The sequence below is a fragment of the Pongo abelii genome, chromosome 9 (genome assembly GCF_028885655.2).
Source record: "Pongo abelii isolate AG06213 chromosome 9, NHGRI_mPonAbe1-v2.0_pri, whole genome shotgun sequence".
In the NCBI taxonomy this organism is placed as follows: domain Eukaryota; kingdom Metazoa; phylum Chordata; class Mammalia; order Primates; family Hominidae; genus Pongo; species Pongo abelii.
This window is the reverse complement of record NC_071994.2, coordinates 12,019,190-12,042,827: the sequence shown is the minus strand read 5'-3', so window position 1 is coordinate 12,042,827 and position 23,638 is coordinate 12,019,190. Positions and strand designations below refer to the sequence as shown.

The 23,638-nt window shown below is 51.4% G+C and overlaps 3 protein-coding genes across 12 annotated transcripts; 1 reads left to right on the top strand and 2 right to left on the bottom strand.

Annotated features, from left to right (window-relative positions):
- Positions 1 to 1,547: 1,547 nt before the first annotated feature.
- On the bottom strand, positions 1,548 to 5,300 carry LRRN4CL (LRRN4 C-terminal like). Of its 2 annotated transcripts, none has more exons than XM_009246239.4 (2): positions 4,491 to 5,300; positions 1,548 to 3,658 (listed from the first exon to the last, which is right to left on the bottom strand). In XM_009246239.4, exons 1-2 carry the CDS (start codon positions 4,558 to 4,560, stop codon positions 2,937 to 2,939), a joined length of 792 nt encoding a protein of 263 aa, XP_009244514.3. In that variant the 5' UTR covers positions 4,561 to 5,300; the 3' UTR covers positions 1,548 to 2,936. The 2 variants fall into 2 exon arrangements, with proteins under 2 accessions (XP_009244514.3, XP_002821700.2); XM_002821654.5 differs by having other exon boundaries at positions 4,574 to 5,300.
- Positions 5,301 to 5,405: 105 nt separating this feature from the next.
- BSCL2 (BSCL2 lipid droplet biogenesis associated, seipin) lies at positions 5,406 to 23,082 on the bottom strand. 9 transcript variants are annotated; one of them, XM_054523753.1, is made up of 12 exons: positions 22,987 to 23,082; positions 19,303 to 19,518; positions 17,513 to 17,829; positions 16,271 to 16,352; positions 9,729 to 9,872; positions 7,833 to 7,967; positions 7,546 to 7,643; positions 6,441 to 6,582; positions 6,236 to 6,302; positions 5,948 to 6,028; positions 5,773 to 5,853; positions 5,406 to 5,682 (listed from the first exon to the last, which is right to left on the bottom strand). In XM_054523753.1, exons 2-12 carry the CDS (start codon positions 19,387 to 19,389, stop codon positions 5,516 to 5,518), a joined length of 1,401 nt encoding a protein of 466 aa, XP_054379728.1. In that variant the 5' UTR covers positions 19,390 to 19,518; positions 22,987 to 23,082; the 3' UTR covers positions 5,406 to 5,515.
- GNG3 (G protein subunit gamma 3) lies at positions 19,305 to 21,407 on the top strand. Its single transcript, XM_002821648.6, has 4 exons — positions 19,305 to 19,541; positions 19,894 to 20,119; positions 20,502 to 20,601; positions 20,884 to 21,407. Exons 3-4 carry the CDS (start codon positions 20,503 to 20,505, stop codon positions 21,010 to 21,012), a joined length of 228 nt encoding a protein of 75 aa, XP_002821694.1. The 5' UTR covers positions 19,305 to 19,541; positions 19,894 to 20,119; position 20,502; the 3' UTR covers positions 21,013 to 21,407.
- Positions 23,083 to 23,638: the final 556 nt, after the last annotated feature.

The following is a 23,638-nucleotide window of genomic DNA, read 5'->3' as shown; positions in this document are numbered from 1 at the left end:
TTTCTCCATGTTGGTCAGGCTTGTCTTGAGCTCCCGACCTCAGGTGATCCGCCAGCCTCGGCCTCCCAAAGTGCTGGGATTACAGGCATGAGCCACTGCGCCCGTGCTGATTTTTAAATTTTTTATACAGTTAAGGTTTTGATATTTTGCCCAAACTGGTTTTGAACCCCTGGTCTCAAGTGATCCTCTTGTCTTAGCCTCCCAAAGTGTTGGGTACAGGCATAAGCCACTGCACTGGGCCATATTATTCAGTATTAATTGAAATTTGTATGTGTTACTTTTATCTTTTTAAATTTTTATTTATTTATTTACTGTTTTTGAGACGGAGTCTTGCTCTGTCATCCAGGCTGGAGTGCTGTGGCATGATCTTGGCTCACTGTAACCTTCACCTTCCTGGTTCAAGTGATTCTCCTGCCTGAGCCTCCCGAGTAGCTGGGATTACAGGTGCCTGCCACCATGCCCAGCTAATTTTTGTATTTTTAGTAGAGGCAGGGTTTCGCCTTGTTTGCCAGGCTGGTCTTGAAATGACATCAGGTGATTTGCCCTCCTCAGCCTCCTCCTCGGCCTCCCAAAGTGCTGGGATTACAGGTGTGTGCCACTGCGCCTGCCTTATGCGTTACTTTTTTTTTTTTTTTTTTGAGATGGAGTCCTGCTACGCCGCCCAGGCTGGCGTACAGTGGCGTGATCTCGGCTCACTGCAGCATCCTCCTCCCAGGTTCAAAAGATTCTCCTGCCTCAGCCTCCTGAGTAGCTGGGATTACAGGCACATGCCACCAAGCCCAGCTGATTTTTTGTATTTTTAGTAGAGACGGGGTTTCACTGTGTTAGCCAGGATGGTCTCGATCTCCTGACCTCGTGATCTGCCCACCTCGGCCTCCCAAAGTGCTGGGATTACAGGCGTGAGCCACCGCACCTGGCCCATGTGTTACTTTTATAATTAAAAAAAGTTATAATGGCCTGTAATCCCAGCATTTTGGGAGGCCCAGGGGGGGTGAATCATTTGAGCCCAGGAGTTCAAGTCTAGCCTGAGCAAAATAGACCCCCCGTCTCTATAAAATATATACATATATATTATTTAAAAAGTTATAATTTCCACACAGGTGAGGATTATACTGTGTAGTAACACAAAACAGACTTTTCTACATTCACTTAATTAAAAAAAAAATTCAAGGCCGGGCACGGTGGCTCAGGCCTGTAATCCCAACACTTTCAGAGGCCGAGGCGGGCAGATCATGAGGTCAAGAGATCGAGACCATCCTGGCCAACATGGTGAAACCCCATCTTTAATAAAAAAATACAAAAATCAGCTGGGCGTGGTGGTGCGCACCTGTAGTCCCAGCTACTCGGGAGGCTGAGGCAGGAGAATCAGTTGAACCCAGGAGGCGGAGGTTGCAGTGAGCTGAGATCGTGCAACTGCACTCTAGCCTGGGCAACAGAGTGAGACTCCGTCTCAAAAAAAAAAAAAAAAAATCAGAAGTATGTATATTACTCTGAAAAATGGGTGTGTGGACAGTGACTTGAAAAAAATCATAAACAATAAAAATTACTTCCTTTTAAAAGTCCTTTAATGTTGTTATAGCGGATATGCAATAAATACAAATGGAGGGAAAAAGGGAGGGGGAAATTCCTTGGTATTACTGTCATTTTTGTTTTGTTTTACCTAGCAAGAATATAAACTTATTCTCAAAATCCCACTGAAGCCACTCACAGTGACAGAGCCGTTTTGAGGGTGCATGACATGGATCAACTAACTACAAGCAATGGGCCAGTGGCCTGATTTGTAAGGCCCACAAACTAAGAATGGTTTTTACATCTTTTTTCTTTTTCTTTTGAGAGGGAGTCTTACTCTGTCGCCAAGGCTGGAGTGCAGTGGCGCGATCTCTGCTCACTGCAAGCTCCGCCTCCCGGGTTCACGCCATTCTCCTGCCTCAGCCTCCCAAGTAGCTGGGACTACAGGTACCCACCACCATGCCTGGCTAATTTTTGTATTTTTAGTAGAGACGGGTTTCACCATGTTAGCCAGGATGGTCTCGACCTCCTGACTTCGTGATCTGCCCGCTTCGGCCTCCCAAAGTGCTGGGATTACAGGCGTGAGCCACCACGCCCGGCCAGTTTTTACATCTTTAAAGAAGGGTGTCTGCCTGGGCACGGTGGCTTATGCCTGTAATCCCAGCACTTTGAGAGACGAAGGCGGGTGGAGGACCTGAGGTCAGGAGTTTGAGACCAGCCTGACAACATGGTGAAACCGCGTCTCTACTAAAAAAACACAAAAATTAGCCGGGCATGGTGGTGGGCGCCTGCAATCCCAACTACTTAGGATGCTGAGGCAGGAGAATCGCTTGAACCCAGGAGGTGGACGTTGCAGTGAGCTGAGATGGCGCCATTGCACCCCAGCTTGTGTGACAGAGGGAAACTCCTTCTCAAAAAACAAAAAAACAAAACAAAACAAAATAAAAAACAAGGGCGTCTGGCTATGTTGCCCTAGCTGGACTGGACTCAAACTCCTGGGCTCAAGAGATCCTCCCATTTCAGCCTCTGGAGTAGCTGCTACTATAGGTTCGCATTACTATGTCGGGTGGTTTTTACATTTTTAAATGGTTACAAAGGTCATATAAGTACCCACATAATAATATCCTCCATTTTATCCTCTTAAACCGCAAAGGTTACATTATTTATTATCTGGCCGCTTAAAAAAAAATTGGGGGCCCCTTTCTATTCCTTCCCAGACCTCAGCCAGGAAACAAAGCGCCAAGTACCGGACCTAAACAAGCGCTCAGCCCGGAGAACCATGAGTCCGCCGTGGCCCTGGAGCCTGGGGCTGGCTCCCAGCTCGCCGTCCAGCCCTCCCTGGAGGCACCGGGTTTTCCTCTTTCCCGGGGGCAGGGCTGAGCGCTCCAGGTGGGGCTGTCTGTGCCCGAGATGCCCCCAGGCCCCTTTCAGAGCGCCCCTGCGGCTCGGGCGGCGGCTCGGCGCGGGCAGCCCCAGCGATCGCGCAGGCAGAAGTGCCACACCAGGGCGGCACAGCTCAGCAGGGCCAGGGCCGTGCCCACCCCGACGGCCGCGTGGACCAGAGTGCGGGGGTTGGGCGGCACCGCAAGGCGGCTGCAAGGCCCGAAGGCAGGGATGTCGGCCCCCTCGAGGCCCTCTCCTCCAGCCTGGGGCACGCGGCTTGCCCCGGCCTCGTTAGCGGCCACTACGCAAACGACATAAACGCCCCCTGGCTTCAGCCCCTTCAGTTCGGCTCTGCGGACCGTAGCGTTCAGCGGGGGCCCCTTCTGCGCAGCCTCGCTGCCGTCCCAAAGCAGCAGCCAGTAGTGGAGGACCGGGGAGAAGGGGGCACACCAGTGGACCACTGCACGGCCCTCTTCGGCCGCAATGCGCACTTCTCCCATGCGCGGCGGGTCGGGCGGCTGGGCAGGGCTGGAGAGTCCTGGGCACAGGCAGGCCGCCGGCCCGGCCCTCTGTAGCTCCTTGCAGGGCACCTGCAGGTGTCGGCAGTGGTCGTAGTCGCAGGGGACAGCCGGCAAAGGCGGCCACGCCGTCTCAGTCTCATCTTCCTCCTCTTCTTCAAAGTCTTGAGGGGCCAAGGGCTGAGCTCTGGGAACCAAGGAGGTCACGGCCAGGAGCCACAGAAGGCAGGGAGAGCCCAGCATGGAGACTGGAAGGGAAGGGATGGATAGATAAAGCCTGTTCAGCCCAAAAGCCTGCCATGCCCTCTGCCTGGACACAATCTCTGGAGACAGGAAAATGCAACTGGGGAGCAGAAGAGGAAAGAAGTTGGAATGAGGCAGACACACTCATTTGTCAACCAACTTCTGAGTCCAGGCTGTGTGCTTGGTTTCAGACAAAAAATAAAACATGATCTGACACATGAGACAGATGCATGATCAGCATGTGTTAAGTATTAGAAACAGTTAATGAATAAACAAAGTACTGAGGGAGAGAAGAGGAGGAAATGATTTACTTAGCCCAGGGAAGAACGGTAGGATATTTACTAGCTGCCACCCAGAGAAAAGATTTAAGCAAAGCAAGTAACAAAGCTGGGCCCCTAGGCTAATGCCTATAATCCCAACACTCTGGGGAGGTCAAGGCAAGAGGATTGCTTGAGGCCAGGATTCCAAACCAGCCGGGGGAACACAGTGAGACCCCATCTCTACAAAAATTAAAAAGTATTTAAAAATTAAATATTAAAAAATTAAAAAACATTAAAAATATACTGCACATGCCTGTGGTCCCAGCTACTCAGGAGGATCACTTGAGCCCAGGAGTTCAAGGCTGCAGTGAACCATGATCGCCCCACAACACTCCAGCCTGGGTGACAGAGACCTCAACTCAACAAAAACATGTATCCGTCAGTGACACAGGCAAAAACCCAGAAAGGAGACAGAAATGAGAAAAGAGAACAGAATGGAGAAATATTGTAAGCACAGCTGCATTTTTTTGAAAACAAGAGAGAAAAAAATAGGGACGCTGGAATCCTCCCTCCCCACCTGCTATCTGTGCAAATCCTGTCCAAGGAGTCCTGGCCCCTGCATGCCTCCCTCCTTCTCTCTGGCCCATAGCAGCTCCTCACCAGTGGGTAGGCCTTGATGCAGCGGGAATCCACCAGCTGACGTCTGTGGGTGTTAGGCTGAGGGATCCCCAAGATCCCAGGCTGTGCTGTCAGGTTGTATCTTCAACTTCAATGCTGTTTGGCTGGAAGCTTTTATAACCTTCGACTGTGATGTCACCACCTAGCTCCCCTCCTCCTCCCCCCACCTCCCCGGTGATTGCCAAAAAAGAGGGCTGCTCCCTTCAGAGGGACTGAGTCACGGGGCCAGGGATGGGGAAAGCCACATGCAATGATTTCAGTTGGAGCCCCAGGATGCCTGGGTTCTGGAAGGGGAGTGGAATGTGGAAAGCAGGCAGGAGCTTAGAATCCGAAGGCTGAAGTCATTCGAAGGGATGGGGAGGGGAACATAGGAGGCGGCCACCTGGCTGATATTAGAGGAAAACAGCTGCGAACAGCACGGGCCTGAGCTGCAAAATGCTGTTTTGGTAAAAATCATACCACATCCATGGCAGTCATTTCCTGTCTTCTGCCTCCCAGTGGAGAAAGGAAGGGAGGGGTGCAGAGGGGGCCAGAATGATGTCTCCCAGCTCTGCAGACCTGCCCTACACCATCCCCCTCCTCTGGGGGAGATGAAAGTCACATGCAGGGAGTAGGAAGCTTGCTAGGGGCCAGGATAGCTTCTCCCTCCTTGGACTTCCTAGGCTTATGAATGGAAACATCTGTGCTTAAAATAGCCCAGGTCTGGAGTTCTTCCCCTTGACAAGAAGACCTCCCCTCTAATGGCGGAAAGTGAGAGATGCCTGGGGGACACAGGGTTTTCAAACGGCCCTGAACTCATTTCAGAGTCAAGGAAGAAGCTGACACAAAATAGTTTATTGAAGGAAAAACTTCAATAAAGGGGAGTTTTTAGGGAGAGGAGTCAGGTGGGAAAGTGCTGGAATGTGAAGAGTCTGCCCCTTTTCTTCAGGAACTAGAGCAGGTGGGGCGCTGTCGGAGAGCACCCCCAGCGGGTTCAGAGCTGCCCAGAGTCTCTAGGACAGGGGCAGAAGCAGAAGCAGGAGCAGGAGCAGGAGCAGGAGCAGGCAGGTTGGCCTCCGTCAGCAGAGCTGCATCTTCCCAGGAGCCTGAACCTGGGCCAGGAAAGGGAAAAACAAAATCTCGAAGGGGATATTAGATTAACCGGGGGCCCCACCCAGGTCATGCTGCAGGACGCCCCTCACCATCACTGGCCTCAGGCTCTAGCTCCTCTTCTCCACTCAGGGGCTGCTGATCTGGTTTCTCCTCCTCGGACAGCTGACCCTCTGCAGCCAAAAGGGGAACGCAGGGGTCAGACCCAGACACTGAAGGAGAAAGCCAAGGAGTCAGGAAAGAGAGAGTGTGGCGGCTGCGCCATACCTGTCCCTGAGGGATCTTCAGGGCTCTCACCATCCTCTGTAACATCTGATTGCGGAGTTGACTCCTCCTGGCCTTCAGGCCCTGTACCTCCAAAGCGGGAGAGGACAGGTTAGGGTTAGGGTGGCTGTGCCTGGACGGCAGTGCCAACCTCACCTTCCTCGCCTTTCCTTTGACCCTTGTCTCAGTCGGTGATACCCTAAGCCTCATACTGGATGAAGCAGGGACTCCCTCTGGCCCAGCCCAACTCAACCTAGCCCACCTCAGCAGCTCCCCAGCCAACACCTTTACCTGGCTGATGAGCAGAGATCCTTCGTTGGACTTCCTTCTGGGAATTGTCTCTTTTTCGGATGTTAACCTGTGGAGGAAAAACTACTGAGCAGCCAGGACCGACTTCCCTCACTAACAATCAGGGCCCTCATGCCCTAACCCCCAACATACCCCTGACCTCCCACAAAGATCAAAGGGACAAAAGGGGGTCCTTGCCCCTTTCGACCTGCAAAGAGAAGCGGTGTCGGGGCCAGATGCCCCCCCACACCCACTGCATGTAGCTGAAGAGCACGATGACGCTGAGGAAGGTGAAGTTGCTGGCGACACCTATGAAGGCGCAGGTCATCGGGAAGTTGTATAGCAGGTATCTGAGGCAGGAAGTAGGGAAAAGAAGGGAGTAGCAGTTAGCAAAGAGCACCAGCCTTCTCATGTCCCAGAAATAATTTCTAGGGCAATTCAAGTGAGTTTGGTTACAGCCGGCTCTGCCGCCCCTGCCTCCCACCCACACAGTTCCCAGAACCTGCTATACCAGGTTCTAACAAAGGCCAAGGACCTTGGGAAGTCTCCTGTGGGAGGGCCATAGGCCACAGCCTCAGTGTTGCCTGTCTCTCAAGAGTCACCCCAACTCTTGCTGAGCCAACAGTTCAAGACAGTAGCTCTAAACTCTGTCAGCCCATCAGCCATCCTCAGGGTGCTTTAAAAAATTCTGCTCACAGGCCGGATGCGGTGGCTCACACCTGTAATCCTAGCACTTTGGGAGGCCAAGGCGGGCAGATCACAAGGTCAGGAGATTGAGACCATACTGGCTAACACGGTGAAACCCCATCTGTACTAAAAAATACAAAAAAAATTAGCCAGGTGTGGTGGCGGGTGCCTGTAGTCCCAGCTACTCAGGAGGCTGAGGCAGGAGAATGGCGTGAACCCGGGAGGCAGAGCTTGCAGTGAGCCGAGGTCGCGCCACTGCACTCCAGCCTGGGCAACAGAGCAAGACTGCCTCTCAAAAAAAAAAAAAAAAAAAAAAAAAATTCTCCTCACTTGGGTGGAGCCCTCAGCCCTGGATTTCTGGGTGGATGGCAGGGCGGAGGGAAGATGAACAGGGATGATGGAGGGTTGGGGGGGCAAAAAAAAACAAAAATTAAAAATTCTGATGCCTAGACAAAAGTTCCCCAGGGAGCTGATAGGCCAATATGTGGCAGCTTTGAGACCCTCTGGTCTATGTGAAACCCAACTCAGCTCTGCTCTGTAAACCCATTACCTCTGCTTGGGACCCTCTTGGTGGAAGGTTAGCCCCCGTGAGACTTGCCCAAGGTTCACTCCAGTTGGCCCCTCACCTGAGCCCAGTGAAGTGTGCGTGGATGCGGAGGTAGGCTCCATACAGCTGGATGCGCTTGCTGTGGATCTCAATGATCGCTCCAGTGGTCGGCACATACTGTGAGGGGGTGGGGTGAGGGTGGTGTCAGGCCAGGGCCCTACTGCTGGCATTCTTACCCGCCCCATCTGAGCCCCACTTCCAGCCTCTCAGTTGTGATGTCTCCTGAGCCTGGAGGCTCCTCAGGTAGAATCCTGGGCTAATGGGAGGGGGCATCTCCTAGTCACAGAGCTCGTTCACCTCACTCACCGAGTTCTCTCTATAGTCTGCGTAGAGTTCCACCTCCAGCAGCTGCTTCTGCTCTGCAAAGCCAAACAGCAGAAGGCTAGAGAAGACCAGCGTGTCCAGCATCTGGAGCAGGTCTGAGCGGTAATGTAGCATCACCTGCCGGGGGTGGGAAGCAGAGGCTGGGGACAGGTGCACACCAGATCCCCATGACCCTACCTACCCCTCAACCACCCCTGAGTAGTCTATGAAGGCGGCTTCTTCCTCAGGTCCCTGGCTCCCTCACCTTCACTTCCTACCCCTCAGTCTTCATCCAACCATTCCAATTGTTTGAGTACCTCTCTACCTACTCAACCACACTCTATCATAGAGCAAAGTCCCCTCCTTCCAAGAAACCTTCCTAGATTAAGCCCAACACTGTCTCCGATTTGCCTTTCCCACCAAGTAGTTCTGTAATCCAGTATGGGATCTAAGTCCCAGCTCACCGTCTGAAGCTTTCCCCCCACCATGCAGACATTAGGAATTTGCTTCATGATGAGGTTGTGTTGTTAATTAATGGAAGAATAGAGTCTTAACATTTATTAGGCCAGGTGCGGTGGCTCACACCTGTAATTGCAGCCCTTTGGGACGCTGAGGTGGTTGAATCATTTGAGATCAGGAGTTCGAGACCAGCCTGGTCAACATGGTGAAACCCCCCACCTCCACTAAAAATACAAAAATTAGCCACGTGTGGTGGTGAGCACCTGTAGTCCCAGCTACTTGGGAGGCTGAGGCAGGAGAATCGCTTGAACCCAGGAGGTGGAGGTTGCAGTGAGCCGAGATCACGCCACTGCACTCCAGCCTGGGCGACAGGGCGAGATCTCTGTCTCAAAAACAAAAAAACATTAAACAGCCACTATGTGCTAATAGGAATTTTACATTTCCCCATTGAATCCAAACTAGTCTTGCTATGAGGCAGTTACTATCATACCCATTTTATAATACTTTATACCCAAGAAGTCAAGTCAGGTGACCCACAGCTAGCTTGTTTCTGAATGAGGACACAAGCCCATGTCTGTCTGGCTCTAAAGCCTGTTTTCTGAGAGCAGCTCCACTCTTCACACTTAATCCCAAAGCTGGGCATGCTCATGAGATACCTGGGGTGTTTGGCAAAGGTTTCTGGTTTCGTAAGCTGATTCCTTTCTTTTTTTTTTTTTTTTAAGACAAAGTTTCGCTCTTGTTGCCCAGGCTGGAATGCAGTGGCGCGATCTTGGCTCACCACAACCTCTGCCTCCCGGGTTCAAGCAATTCTCCTGCCTCAGCTTCCTGAGTATCTGGGATTACAGGCATGCACCACCATGCCCAGCTAATTTTGTATTTTTAGTAGAGACGGGATTTCTCCATGTTGGTCAGGCTGGTCTCAAACTCTGGACCTCAGGTGATCTACCCGCCTCACCCTCCCGAAGTGTTGGGATTACAGGCGTGAGCCACTGTGCCCGGCCTTGATTCCTTTCTTTATCCTGATGTGTCTGTGACCTCAAAGCCAAGGGTGTTTTCTCCTGCAGAATCCATACCCAGACATCCTTTTTTTTGAGACGGTCTTGCTCTGTTGCCCAGGAGGGAGAACAGTGGTGCAATCTTGGCTCACTGCAGACTCAACCTCCCAGGTTCAAGCGATTGATCCTCCCACCTCAGCCTCTAAAGTAGCTGGGACTACAGCCGTGTGCCACCATGCCCAGCTAATTTTTTAAACTTTTTTTGTAGAGATGGGTTTCGCCATGTTGCCCAGGCCGGTCCTGAACTCCTGGGCTCAAGTGATCTGCCTGCCTTGGCCTCCCAAACTGCTGGGATTATAGGCCTAAGCCACCACACCCGGCCCCCTACCCATTCTGATCCTGCCATCTTCCTCCACACCTTCTCAGACAGGCCATGAACACTTACCGAACGCGAAGAAGTGGAGATGATTCGGCCACCTCTGGTGTAGCAGGAAATGGTGACCAAGAACATGCCCAAATCTTGATTCACAGGGGACTCTGGCAGCTCAAGCTCTAAGGTAACACGATACGGCTGTCCATACATCAGCACCTGCCGAAGGCAGCCCCCATTTCTTTTAAAAAAAATTTTTGTTGAAAATGTACTGTCCCTATTCCACCTCCCTCTTAGCCCCTCAACACCCCCAAATACTTGGCCACAACCCTCTTGGGTAGCCTAACAGGCCTTTCAGTCTGTCATCCCAAGAAGGTGCTGCCCGCTTCTGGTGGCTAGAGCCTCTCACGTCCAGGTCTTGGGTATCCTGTTGGCTCTCCTGAATCAGACTGGCTACCCTGTTCCCAGAAAGGCTGTGTCACGTTTGTTTTCCAAAAGTGAACCATCATGTTGCCAACTGGGCATCTGTGACTCTGGCCTATGGGCCGGTGAGGCTGTCCCCAGGGCCCCAACCTGCCCTCTCTTACATTATTAATTAATCAAGCACTGACAGTGCTCAGTCTCCCCAGCCAACTCTGGCGCAGTCATCCTCGCTCCAGATCATCTTTCTCCCATTCTAGGTCCCTTATCTTGGTTCTGTTGGTAGCACCCCAAGACTCAAGAGTAGGAAGGCTTCTTCACAGGGATCACCCTCAAGAGGTTAAAGATTTGCCACCAAACATGCACTAGTTTTTCCTATTAAAGCTTCTGTTTTTAATCAGAGGTAATGGGTTAAAAAAAAAAAAAAAAAGTTAGCCAGGTGTGGTGGCTCATGCCCGTAATCCCAGCACTTTAGGAGGCCGAGGCACATGGATCACCTGAGGTCAGGAGTTCGAGACCAGCCTGGCCAACATGGTGAAACCCCGTCTCTACTAAAAATACAAAAATTAGCTGGGCGTGGTGGCAGGTGACTGTAATCTCAGCCACTCAGGAGGCTGAGGCAGAAGAATCGCTTGAACCCTGGAGGCGGAGATTGCAGTGAGCTGAGATCACGCCATTGCACTGCAGCCTGGGCGACAAGAGCAAAACTCTGTCTCAAAAAAAAAAAAAAAAAAAAAAAAAGTTGGAAAATACTGCTCTAGCCCATAGTGAACTACCTCCATAACGTGGGTTCAGCCTTGGGGGTGCTTTCAGTGTTTATCACTAAGGCAATGGTTGAAACCATTGATAGGTGCCTTTCTTTGTACCTTCTTATTTCCAGTCAGAACTATCTGTTGGCCGGGCGCGGTTGGCTCATGCCTGTAATCCCAGCACTTTGGGAGGCTGAGACGAGTGTATCACAAGGTCAGGAGTTCAAGACCAGCCTGGCCAGGATGGTAAAACTCTGTCTCTACTAAAAATACAAAAATTAGCCAGGCGTGGTAGCAGGCACCTGTAATCCCAGCTACTCGGGTGGCTGAGGCAGAGAACTGCTTGAACCCGGGAGGCGGAGGTTGCAGTGAGCTGAGATCACGCCACTGTACTCCAGCCTGGGTGACAGTGCGAGATTCCGTCTCAAAAAAAAAAAAAACCAAAAAACTATCTGTTGAAGAAAATGGATTCCATGAGATTCCTACCCCCTGCAGAGACCAGATGATTAAGCCAGTTGCTTCATAAACTTTTTTGTGTGTGTGTGTGTGAAGACAAGGTCTTGCTCTGTCACCGGCTGGAAGGCAGTGGCATGATCATGGCTCACTGTGCCTGGAACTTCTGGGCTCAATCTATCCTCCTGCCTCTGCCACCTAAGTACCTGGGACCATAGGGACTATAGGCACATGCAACCACACCCAACTAAAATTTTTTTTCTTTTTGGAGAGACTGGGGTTCTTGCTTTGTTGCTCGGCCTATGAATTCTTCCCCTCAACCACTCCCCCAGTCTATTAATTCTTTTCTTTTTTGAGACAGGATCTCGCTCTTGTCACCAAGGCTGGAGTGCAGTGGTGTGATCACAGCTCACTGCAGCCTCAACCTCCTGGGCTCAATTGATCTTCCTGCCTCAGCCTCCCGAGTAGCTGGAACTATAGGCATGCACCACCACACCCAGCTAATTTTTTATTTTTTTGTAGAGACGGGGGTCTCATTATGTTGCCTAAGCTGGTCTTGAACTGCTGGACTCAAGCAATCCTGCCTTGGCCTCCCAAAGTGCTGGGATTATAGATCTGAGCCACTGCCCTTGGCCCAAATTCTTTGAAACATTAAAATAGGTAGTTCTCTTAGCCAGGTGTGGCGATGCATGCCTGCAGTCCCAGCTGCTGAGGAGACTGAGGCAGGAGGATCCCTTGAGCCCAGGAGTTTGAGGCTACAATAAGCTATGATTGGGCCACTGCACTCCAACCGGGGTGACAGAATGAGACCCCAACTCAAAAAAAAATAATAATCTCCTCCAAAGGGATCCACAGAATTTAATACTAAAACCTTGTGAATAAATCCATGCCGGCCGGGCGCGGTGGCTCACGCCTGTAATCCCAGCACTTTGGGAGGTGGAGGCAGGCGGATCATGAGGTCAGGAGATCGAGACCATCCTGGCTAATATGGTGAAACCCCGTCTCTACTAAAAATACAAAAAAATTAGCCGGGCATGGTGGCAGGCGCCTGTAGTCCCAGCTACTTGGGAGGCTGAGGCAGGAGAATGGTGTGAACCCGAGAGGCGGAGCTTGCAGTGAGCCGAGATCGCGTCACTGCACTCCAGCCGGGGCTACTCCGTCTCAAAAAAAAAAAAAAAAAAAAAAAAAAAAAAAAAAAAATTCCATGCCCTTGTCCACATTTGCCTGCTTGATGGGCAGATTCTCCCCCTTCTCTAACATTCCCATGTAATATTCACCCTTCCTTGAAAGATCCGCTTTGGGCCGGGCACAGTGGCTCATGCCTGTAATCCCAGCACTTTGGGAGGCTGAGGCGGGTAGATCACCAGGACAGGAGTTCGAGACCAGCCTGGCCAACGTGGTGAAACCCCGTCTCTACAAAAAAAAAAAAATACGAAAATTAGCTGGACGTGGTGGCATGCGCCTGTAATCTCAGCTACTCAGGAGGCTGAGGCAAGAGAATCACTTCAAGCCAGGAGGCAGAGGTTGCAGTGAGGCAAGATCACACCAGTACACTCCAGCCTGGGCAACAGACAGAGACTCTGTATCAAAAAAAAAAAAAAAAAAAAAAAAAAGATCCGCTTTGAACATCATCATCTCCACGGTCTTAGACTATCCCAGACAACACTGATCTAATTCTTCACAAATTCTTCTGGAATGCAGAATCCACATCCTTTTTTTATTTTCTTCCTTTTTTTTTTTTTGAGACGGAGTCTTACTGTGTCGCCCAGGCTGGAGTACACTGGCATGATGTCGGCTCTCTGTGACCTCTGCCTCCTGGGTTCAAGCGATTCTCCTGTCTCAGCCTCCCAAGTAGCTGGGACTACAGACACACGCCACCACGCCTGGCTAATTTTTGTATTTTTAGTAGAGACGGGGTTTCACCATGTTGGTTAGGATGATCTCAAACTCCTGACCATGTGATCTGCCTGCCTTGGCCTCCCAAAGTGCTGGGATTACAGGCGTGAGCCACCGTGCCCAGTCAAGTCATTTATTATTTTTTAACCATAGAAGCAAACTGAATAAATGTCTTTATAGAAGATTCTAGGCCAGACGTGGTGGCTCACACCTGTAATCCCAGCAGTCTGGAAGGACCAGGTGGGAGGACTGCCTGAGCCCAGGAGTTTGAGACCAGCCTGGGCAACACAGCAAGATCCTATCTGTTTTTTTTTTTTTTTTGAGACTGAGTCTCGCTCTGTCACTCAGGCTGGAGTGCAATGGAGCGATCTCAGCTCATTGCAACCTCCACCTCCCAGGTTCAAGCAATTCTTATGCCTCAGCCTCCAAAGTAGCTGGGACTACAGGTTCATGCCACCACGCCTGGCTAATTTTTGTATTTTTAGTAGAGATGGAGTTTGACTGTGTTGGCCAGGCTAGTCTCGAACTCCCGACCTCAGGTGACCCACCTGCCTCCTCAGCCTCCCAAAGTGCTGAGATTACAGGCGTGAGCCACCACACCCAGTTATAATCCTAACACTGTGGGAGGCTGAGTCGGGAGGACCACTTGAGCCTAGTAGTTTAAGACAAGCCTAGGCAACATAGTAAGACCTTGTCTCTACTAAAAATTAAAAAAAAAAAAAAAAAAAGTCAGCTGGGCATGGTGGCACACACCTATAGTCCCAGCTACTTGGGAGATCACTTGAACCTGGGAGGTCAAGGCTGCAGTGAGCCGTGATCGTATCACTGCACTCCAGGCTGGGCGACAGGGCAAAACCTTGTCTCAAAAAATAAAATAAAACCCCAGACTCTATAGGTTATGCTCCTCCCTTCAAAGGTGTGACATTCTATCATTACATCAGTTTCCTCCCAAGTACCACTTTTGAAAAATAACTTCAGGCTGGACATGGTGGCTCATGTCTGTAATTCCAGCACTTCGAGAGGCTGAGGTGGGCAGATCACCTGAAATCATGAGTTCAAGACCAGCCTGGCCAACATGATGAAACCCCGTCTCTATTAAAAATACAAAAATCAGCTAGGTATGGTGGCATACACCTGCAACCCCAGCTACTCGGGAGGCTGAGGGAGGAGAATCGATTGAGCCCAGGGGGCAGAGGTTGCAGCGAGCCGAGATCGTGCCATTGCACTGTAGCCTGGGTGACAGGAAAGAAACTTCATCTCAAATAAATAAATAAATAAAACTTCAGGCTGGGTGTGGTTGCTCACACATGTAATCCCAGAGCTTTTGGAGGCCAAGGTGGGTGGATCACCTGAGGTCAGGAGTTTTAGACCAGCCTGACCAGCATGGTGAAACCCTGTCTCTGCTAAAAATACAAAAATTAGCCAGGCATGCTGGTGGGCGCCTGTAATCTCCGGTACTCAGGAGGCTGAGGTGGGAGAATCGCTTGATCCCAGGAGTTGGAGGTTGCAGTGAAGCGAGATCGCGCCACTGCACTCCAGCCTTGGTGACAGAGCAAGACTGTCTTCAAAAAAACAAAACAAAACAAAACAAAACAAAAAACCTGTCCTTTATCAGAGGCTTCTCTAGCTTGCCTACTATAGAGGGCCCAGTCCCCATATGCATTTCTCAGGGTTCCCAGGTTTGTTGACGTCACACTGGCATCTGGCCAGTCCTCTGGCACAGTACCCTTTGTAAAGACAGGATGCACATATTTGACAACAGTTTCATAATTTTATATAAATGCTTTCAAAACTCTTGGGTAGATGCCCATCTTATTCCAATGTAATAGCTGATTTGTTCATTTAGGTCTAAAACATTGCTTACTTCACCTAGCAGATATTGCTTACTTTACCTAGCAGATAAATAGATCATACTTCACCTGATACAGATGGTCCTCAGTTTACCATGGGGTTACATTCCGATAAACTCATCTAAGTTGAAACTATCACAAGCTGAAAACGCATTTAGTACACCTAACCTAAAGAACATGATAGCTTACTTAGCCTAGCCTACCTTAAACATGCTCAGAACACTTACATTAGCCTACCTATAGTTGGTTACAATCATCTAACACAAAGCCTATACTTACAATAAAGTAGTGAATATCTCATGTGATTTATTGAATACTGTACTGAACGTGAAAAACAGGCTGGGCGCGGTGGCTGACACCTATAATCCCAGCACTTTGGGAGGCCGAGGCGGGCAGATCACAAGGTCAAGAGATCCAGACCATCCTGGCCAACATGGTGAAATCCCATCCCTACTAAAAATACAAAAAAATTAGCTGGGCGTGGTGGCGTGCTCCTGTAGTGCCAGCTACTCGGGAGGCTGAGGCAGGAGAATCTCTTGAACCCAGGAGGTGGAGGTTGCAGTGAGCTGAGATTGAGTCACTGCACTCCAGCCTGGCGACAGAGTGAGACTGTCTGGAAAAAAAAGAAAGAGAGTGAAAAACAGAATGGTTGTATAGGTACCTGAAGTACAGTGTCTATGGAATATATGTCGCTTTTGCACCACAGTAAGTTGAAAAATTCTTCAGTTGAATTATCGTTAAGTCAGGGACTATGTTGAGAGAGAATATTTCTAAACCTGCTGCAGAAAGATCCATCAATACACACAATTAATTTTAATTTCTTTTCCTGCAAAGCCTTCCTCTTAGTCTCCTTTTTTTTTTTTTTAAGATGGAGCTTCATTCTTGTTGCCCAGGCTGGAGTGCAATGGCGTGATCTCGGCTCACCGAAATCTCCTCCTCCCGGATTCAAGTGATTCTCCTGCCTCAGCCTCCCAAGTAGCTGGGATTACAGGCATGCACCACCATGCCCAGCTAATTCTGTATTTTTAGTAGAGACGGGATTTCTCCACGTTTGTCAGGCTGGTCTCGAACTCCCAACCTCAGGTGATCTGCCCACCTCAGCCTCCCAAAGTACTGGGATTACAGGCGTGAGCCACCGTGCCCGGCTAGTCTCTTATTACTCAATTCCTTCTCTCTAGGCCTTTCTCAAGTCTTCCTATTTTGAGTCATCAAAGCTCTAATGAAACCTCTCTCTAGTTCCCATACTCACCCGATCACGTCCACCCTTAGTCAGCGAGACATTGGCAACAGGGAAGGAGCAGAGTGAGGTGGTGGAGGAGTCACAGTCGGTCCTAAATGAGAATGGAGGAGGATACTCTGCTAAGTTAGTCTTACCAGTCCGTCCATACACCTTCTTGGCCCCCTAGGGCTCCCTCCTGCCCGCCTCCCTTCTCTCAGAACAGGCACCCTTCTCTCTGTTACAAAGATGAAGAACCAATGTGGCCAGGAGATTCAAAATACCAGAAGATTATTTCATTCTCTTCCTATGACTTCAGAGTATGTCCTCTCATTAGAGCAGATATTCTTAGATGGGAATCTACAGATACTTAAATAGTTGCATACTTCAGTGTTTATAAAGACTTAAGGAGCTTGATAAAAATGTAAATTCCAGGGCCAAGCAGCGGTGGCTCACGCCTGTAATCCCAGCACTTTTGGAGGCCAAGGAGGGCGGATCACCTGAGGTCAGGAGTTTAAGACCAGCCTGACCAACATGGAGACACCCCATCTCTACTAAAAATACAAAATTAGCCGGGGCGTGGTGGCGCATGCCTGTAATCCCACCTACTCGGGACGCTGAGGCAGAAGAATCGCCTGAATCTGGGAGGCAGAGGTTGTGGTGAGCCAAGATCACGCCACTGCACTCCAGCCTGGGCAACAGAGCGAGACTCCATCTCAAAAAAAAAAAAAAAAGAGAGAATTTGGCACTTGGCAGGGTTTGTAAAATGAGAAGGAACCTAAGGGGCCAGTCAAGATGCAAGACTCTCTGGGAGGCAAGTTTATGCACCTACTCATCTTATGTTTCCATAATCTCTATTGTGCAGCCGACTTTCAGGGACTGAGAGGCAGTAATGTAAAAAGCAAACTGCTGCTTTCCTAATAGCTCCTCTACTGAAAGCCAGGTTGGTTCTGCACTAAGGGTTGAGTTGGCTCAAAGTTCTACATTAGCCCTGAGAGAGGGGTGATCCAACCAAAATAGAATTGATCCTCATAATGATAGAAGTGGATTTTTTTTCCTTTTTTTTTTTTTTTTACCCAGAATTCAGTAATCAGAGGTAGAACTAGAACCCTAGCCCTGGCAACCCAAATCTAGCCTTGGGCTGTGAAAGTTGAGAGGCCCTGGAAGCACACCTGGCTCCAGTTTTCATCTGTAAATGAGGGGATTGAACTGAATGAGCTCCAAGGGCCTTACAACTCCCATAGGACTCCTCTATTTTGACAGAAGACCCCTCACCTGTAGTAGAAATGCACGGGGCTGAGGTGGCTGACTGTCGGCATGTAGGAATAGTAGAAGGAGCCATAGAGGAAGACAGACACCCAGAGCAAGAGGAGGATGGTGCAGAAGAGCACCCCAAACTGCAGCAGCAGCCTGCGGGCACGGCCTGCCAAGACTTGGCCCACCTCCTGGGCCCACAGTAAGGCAGGTACTGGAGGATCGTTGACCATGGCCGGGAGAGCAGGGTGTCTGGCCCCAGGTTCAGGCCTTGCGTTCCTAGCTGCTCTGCCACCTGGACGCCACCCCTGGCCATGGGATGCAGCAGCTGGTGGTTCCTGGAAAGGGGGGGGGGAGGGGGAAGAGTGACTCCTTTCCCCAGGGAGGTGGGGATAAAAAAGCTTACCGGACTGGCTTTGAGGAACGAGAGATAGCAGGATAGCAAAGTCATTGTTTCATATATATGGCCTTTCTCCAAATGATTATGCCACTCAGCCAATTATCCCTTCCCTTTCCTCCGCTGTGTTCCCTCCCGCCCAGTGCTAGATCTCCTCAGTGGAATTCCTTCTCCAGTCATTTGATGCTGGGACGAACCACCTTGATACTTATTCACAGCTATATAACAAAGAATAAGCACCTTACAATTCTTAGAGCTTTACACACACGGTGATACTGAATCCACACTGCTAGGCAGCTGCACGGAGAGAATGTGCGACTTGCCTAAGGTCGCACGGCCAGACTCGAAACCAGTAGCCTAAGAGTAGCCACAATTGCTTCCCGAGTTTCTCCTCTCCGCCTCGAGCTGAGCTCGCTCCCCGACACGGCTGCGCCCCACGCCAGGCGGAGCGCCCTGCAGCCAACCGCCGCTTCCCGCCAGTCCCCTCCGGCTCGGGGGTGGGCAAAGCGCCCGGAGCCCCTACCTAATAGTGCAACCATGGAAACCAGCCCGCCGGCTGCCACACGGCGGCCGACTCACCAGCCTCGCCCGCTGCTAGGGTAACCGTGAGAAGGAACTTCCGGCTCCCGGGGAAGTCCCGCCCCTCTCCGCCGGCCGCTTTTGTAGCCCTGGAGGCGGGGCTTCGGCCCAGGGCGGGGTCCAGCGCGGCGGGGCGGAGCCTTCCCAAGCTACGAGGCCGCTGTCTCCTCGCGCTCGCCACTGGCTCTCTCTGCGGCAGGTTTCCCTCCGGTTACCGTGACCAAAGGGGAAAGACGGCTGCTTCCCTGCAGGCCCCAAGATGTGCCCCAGGGGATGCGCTGATTGCAGCCTCCGCTCGGCCCTCCCTCGAGACTGCAATCACAGCCCTCCATGCACACCTTCACCACAGGCCATTTCACCCGCGAAGCGAGCGAGTGAGGCGGTCATCCAGCTGGCGCTGATTTTTATCGCCCACAGCTCCTAGGACCTGTAGGCATCTAAGGCGGGGGCATTCGCCTAGAGCATGTTGCAGTCTGCGGCAACCTGGGCCTCTTGCGTTGTTGCGCAGGCAGATTAGTCCCCTGTTCCCAGCGTGGTAGCATTGTGGACCTCCTCTGACCCTAACTGGATGCACTCTCCCTCAGAGTCCCCACAGCACATTATCTAGACTAGCTTTTGGCAGTCTTCTATTTTGTAGATGTCTAATCACTCCAGATAAAGTCCTTCAGAGGGCAAGGCCAGTGTTGTGTACATCTTTGCACACTGCTGCGGGCGTGGGAAGTAATCTATTCAAAATAAATGAAATTCTTAAAACCAATCCACCCCCCCGCCCCCTTCACACCAGCCCACCTATTTCCAGTATATTTCTGCTGACTGTCCCTACAAGGGCCCCTACCTCCTCTTTGTCCGGTCCTTTGATCTGGTCTCCGCACACCTCTTTTTCCCCAGCTTCCTCCTTTTGGTCTACCTTTTCCGTAGACATCTTCCTGACGAGCCTCTGTTGACGCTGGATCTTCCACTGAGTCACTTGTGGCTAAAACGTGAAGTGGCGATCCAGACGCTGATACCTGTGGCGCATCACATTTTCCTGGATATGGAAAATGGAGGGTCCCTGGGAGAGAAACGGAGATTCAGGTGCTGAGTGCTGTGTCAGGGTAGAGGGAGGAAGGGAGGAGGGGGGCGACTGCCCAGCTGATGTCAGATTTTCAAATGAGCAGGGTCCCCCGCAGCCAGTACAGACTCCACTGCAGGGGCCGTCATAGGCCCAGACCACCCCATTTGAGAGGGGGAGTCAGCCTTGGCCTCAGCTCTGTTGGGGAGGGCTCTAGCCCAGACTCAGGATGCCTGCAATGGGGGAGGGGCAGGCAGTGAACCAGCGACAGTGGGGATGTGCGCAGGGATGCAGTAAGCTAGGCTCCCCCACTGGCCAGGCAGTTGGTATGCTCCAGGATCTGAGCAGCTCCTTCTAGCATCCTTCATCCTTCAGGTACCAGCCATCCAGACAGTGCTTGAGCTGCAGAAACTGAGACCAGCCCTCGACGGACCTCTGGCCTGGCCCTCCCCAGGGGCCTCCTTCCCTATAGTCACTGCTTCTGCATCAGATACTTTCAGCTGCAACTCCCTACAGGGTGGGGCACCCATTTCAGGCAGAAGGTTTTGGTACCCTCCACTGACCCTACACCCAGGGCTGCTACTGCCGCTTGTGGCTTCAGGTGAGTAAGTAACGGCCTGTTTTTCTCCGTTGGGGCTCACTGGAGCAGATAGGGGTGATGTGCCCTCCTCATCAGGGTTGGTTGAGGTCTTCAGAGCTGGGAACACACATGGTTTGAAGGGCTGAAAAGCCTTAAATCATTTGTGTAAGGTTTAATGATCTGTGGCCCAGGCCATGAGGGAGTTTGGGGAGCACCTCATCCCACCCTGTTTTTTCCATGAGGAATACAAGGGATGAGACAGTCCACTGGAGGAGGTGGAGGAGGATAGGAGGGGAACAAAATATTGGGGTAGGACCACAGCCTTGTAAAGGTTGGTGTGGAGTGAGCATGGAGGGGGGCCTCCAGCTGAGACTGTGCTCTGAGAGGTCCCTCTTTTTTCCAGGATGAAAGGTGAGACCCCGGTGAACAGCACTATGAGTATTGGGCAAGCACGCAAAATGGTGGAACAGCTTAAGATTGAAGCCAGCTTGTGTCGGATAAAGGTAGGTGGGACCCTGGCTGGCTCCCATTAGTTGGCCAGGCTGTGCTGTGCTGCAGGTTCCCAAAGCTCAAGATAAGAGATGCGTTCTTTCCTTCACTCCCCGAGGTCAGGGGAGGAGTCTGGGGCTCTGTAGAGAGAGCTGTCCCCAGGCCTCTGTGGGGGATGAGGGAGAAGATAGTGGTAAGGAGCCCTGGAGATGGCAAAAGAGAACCCATTTGGGGAGGGAGGCTGCAGTCCCCTTCAGAGGTCCTGGCTAACAATACCCCTCCTGGCTGTGTCCCAGGTGTCCAAGGCAGCAGCAGACCTGATGACCTACTGTGATGCCCACGCCTGTGAGGATCCCCTCATCACCCCTGTGCCCACTTCGGAGAACCCCTTCCGGGAGAAGAAGTTCTTCTGTGCTCTCCTCTGAGCTCCCCTGTCCCTTCTCACAACTCCTCCCTTTTCCCTCTCCTGGGCCCTTCCTTAGGTCAATAATTGTCGTGAGCCCTTGAGGCTCCTTCCATCCCATCCCTAACCCTTGCCCGACCATGTGAGGTTATCTGAAGCACAAGGCCCACCCTCACCTATCTGTCGACCCCATTTCCTACCACCTTTGTGGCCGACCCCAAGCACCCCACAGATATGAGGCACCCTTTGCTCCACCCACAGCAGGGCCCCGTCAGACTCTGCCAGCGTCCTGCCCGCTTCCCTCGGTGACCTGCTCAGACAATGGAGAGAGGGATGGGCCAGGTTCTTGCTCTCAGTCTCACCTGGAGCTACTGGGAGGGTAAAGCCATTTGAAGAATAAAGTCATCCAGAGCCTCAGGACAGCTCCTGTGTTAGAATTCTTGGGGGGAGAGGATCATCAAGCAATAGATCTGCCATACCCAGGGAACACGGCCAATCAAAGCAAGCTAGACATTGTCAAGGATCGGAGATCATCGGGGTCGGGGGATGGTGGGCGCGAGAGCGCGTCCACGGTGTAAGAATTAAGTACAAAAGACGCTCAAGAGGCTGCGAAGAGCAAACACACACACACAAACGTGCAACGAAGCCAAGTTAAAAGGTAAACAGGCCGAAGAGGGTGGATTTAGGGGAGGGTGCGGGAGTGCAGTCGTACAGCAGACAACTCTTAGAAGGGTAGGGGCGGAGCTTGGCTTCAGTTACCGCGACTGGAGCCTATTTTATACCTAAGATGGCTGCGCCCACAGCCGCTCCCATTCCAAGATGGCCGTACCAACATGGCGGCCCCCACGTCACGGAGTTTACCGTACAGGGCTTCTCTTAAAATGGCGGCCTCCAGGCAACGGGCGTTCTCAATATGGTCCCTTCCGCCCTCTTCTGGTCTCAAAATGGCTGCCCCTGCCCTCACCAAGCCCGGGCCCGCGCCCTGCAACCCCGAAATCTGGATTTCGATGTCCTCCCGATTGAGCCGAAGGCACACGGGCGGCCATAACCAAGAATCACTAAACAAGGGGACCCCAGGAAGCACAGCGTGGCCGACGCTGGTCGCGTGGATCTTGCGAGGGAATCTAGGTTTCTACATCTTGCCAAGAAAGGAGAGGCTCCTTTGGGGCAGAAATATTAGCGGCAGGTGGTTAACCCCCGGCGCTGTCTGTCTCAGTGCACCGCTCCTCAGTTGCTTCCTGGTCTTCCCAAGAGCTGGGTAAGCCTGAAGTTGCTCAGTTTGGGTTTCCTAGTAGAACTGGGGCTTGTTTTTCCTTTCATTTTCCCCTCAGGCCGGTTCAGCCACATCAGCCAGAAAGCAGTGGCCCCACCCCTAATGTGCCTTGCAGGAGTCCAGCATGCTGTCTGGGCAGGGACCAAACTTAAGGCTTAACATGTCATGGTCATCGCCAGGACTCAAACATGGAGGAGGTTTACGAACACCAGAATGCCTCCTAGAATCTTTTCCTTCCAAGGGCGCACAGAGCCGAGATGGGACCAGGGCCAAGGCAAAGAACGTAACAATCCCAGTATGTGTGCTCCTCCTAGAGTCAAGGTCCCCTAAACTCAGAAGGACGCATCCTTCCCAGGAAAAGCTTAGGCTGGCTCCTGTTTTGTGCCTGGATATACTTCGGGAAGGGAGGCTGCTTTGAAATAGTAGGGACAGCTCATTACCTCCAGCTTCCAGGCATCTTTGCACAGAAGACAGCAAAGTGGAGAGAAGAAACCAAAGGAAGAAAGGTTGTTATCACCAGCAACTGAACTTAGCCTCCTAAAGATATCTTCATGAATTCCCGGGACACCCCATGAACATGGGTCACCTTAAGGTGTCCCAAGCAACTTTTTACTGTTGATGGAACTTCTGAGCTCTAAGAAGTCCTGGAGATTTTCTAATTAATTCCCTCATCCTAGAGATGAAGAAACAGGAAAAGTTTGCCCTCCTGGAGTGGGACCCTACCCTCATTCTGTTGCGGAGGAGCCTCAGTTCCTTCTTGGTACGGTGAAAATTCCAGGAAGGATCAATCATGTCCGTTTTAATCCCTGTATCCTGACAATGGCACGTATCAGGCACCCAAATACCCAATGAATGGATTGTACTGTACATACTTAAATGGCAAATGCAGCATGGCAGGGGCCAAGCACCTTGCCTCCCTCGTCCCCACTGTATCACGGTGTTGGGCAAATTCCAGGGGAGTAAGTGAAATTTTCCACAACAGCTCAGACATGGTAAAAACAAAAAAAAAAAAAAAAAAGTGTTTAATAAATGTAACCTTGATTTTTAAAAAAGCCTCTGTTCGGCCGGCCGGGCGTGGTGGCTCACGCCTGTAATCCCAGCACTTTGGGAGGCCGAGGCAAGCGGATGATCTGAGGTCAGGAGTTTGAGAACAGCCTGGCCAACATGGTGAAACCTCGCTCTACCAAAAAATACAAAAATTAGCCAGTGTGGTGGCGGGTACCTGTAATCCCAGCTACTTGAGAGGCTGAGGTAGGAGAATAACTTGAACCCGGGAGGCAGAGGTTGCGGTGAGCCGAGATCGTGCCACTGCACTCCAGCCTGGGCAACAAGAGCGAAACTCCGTCTCAAAACAAAACAAAACAAAGCGCCTCTC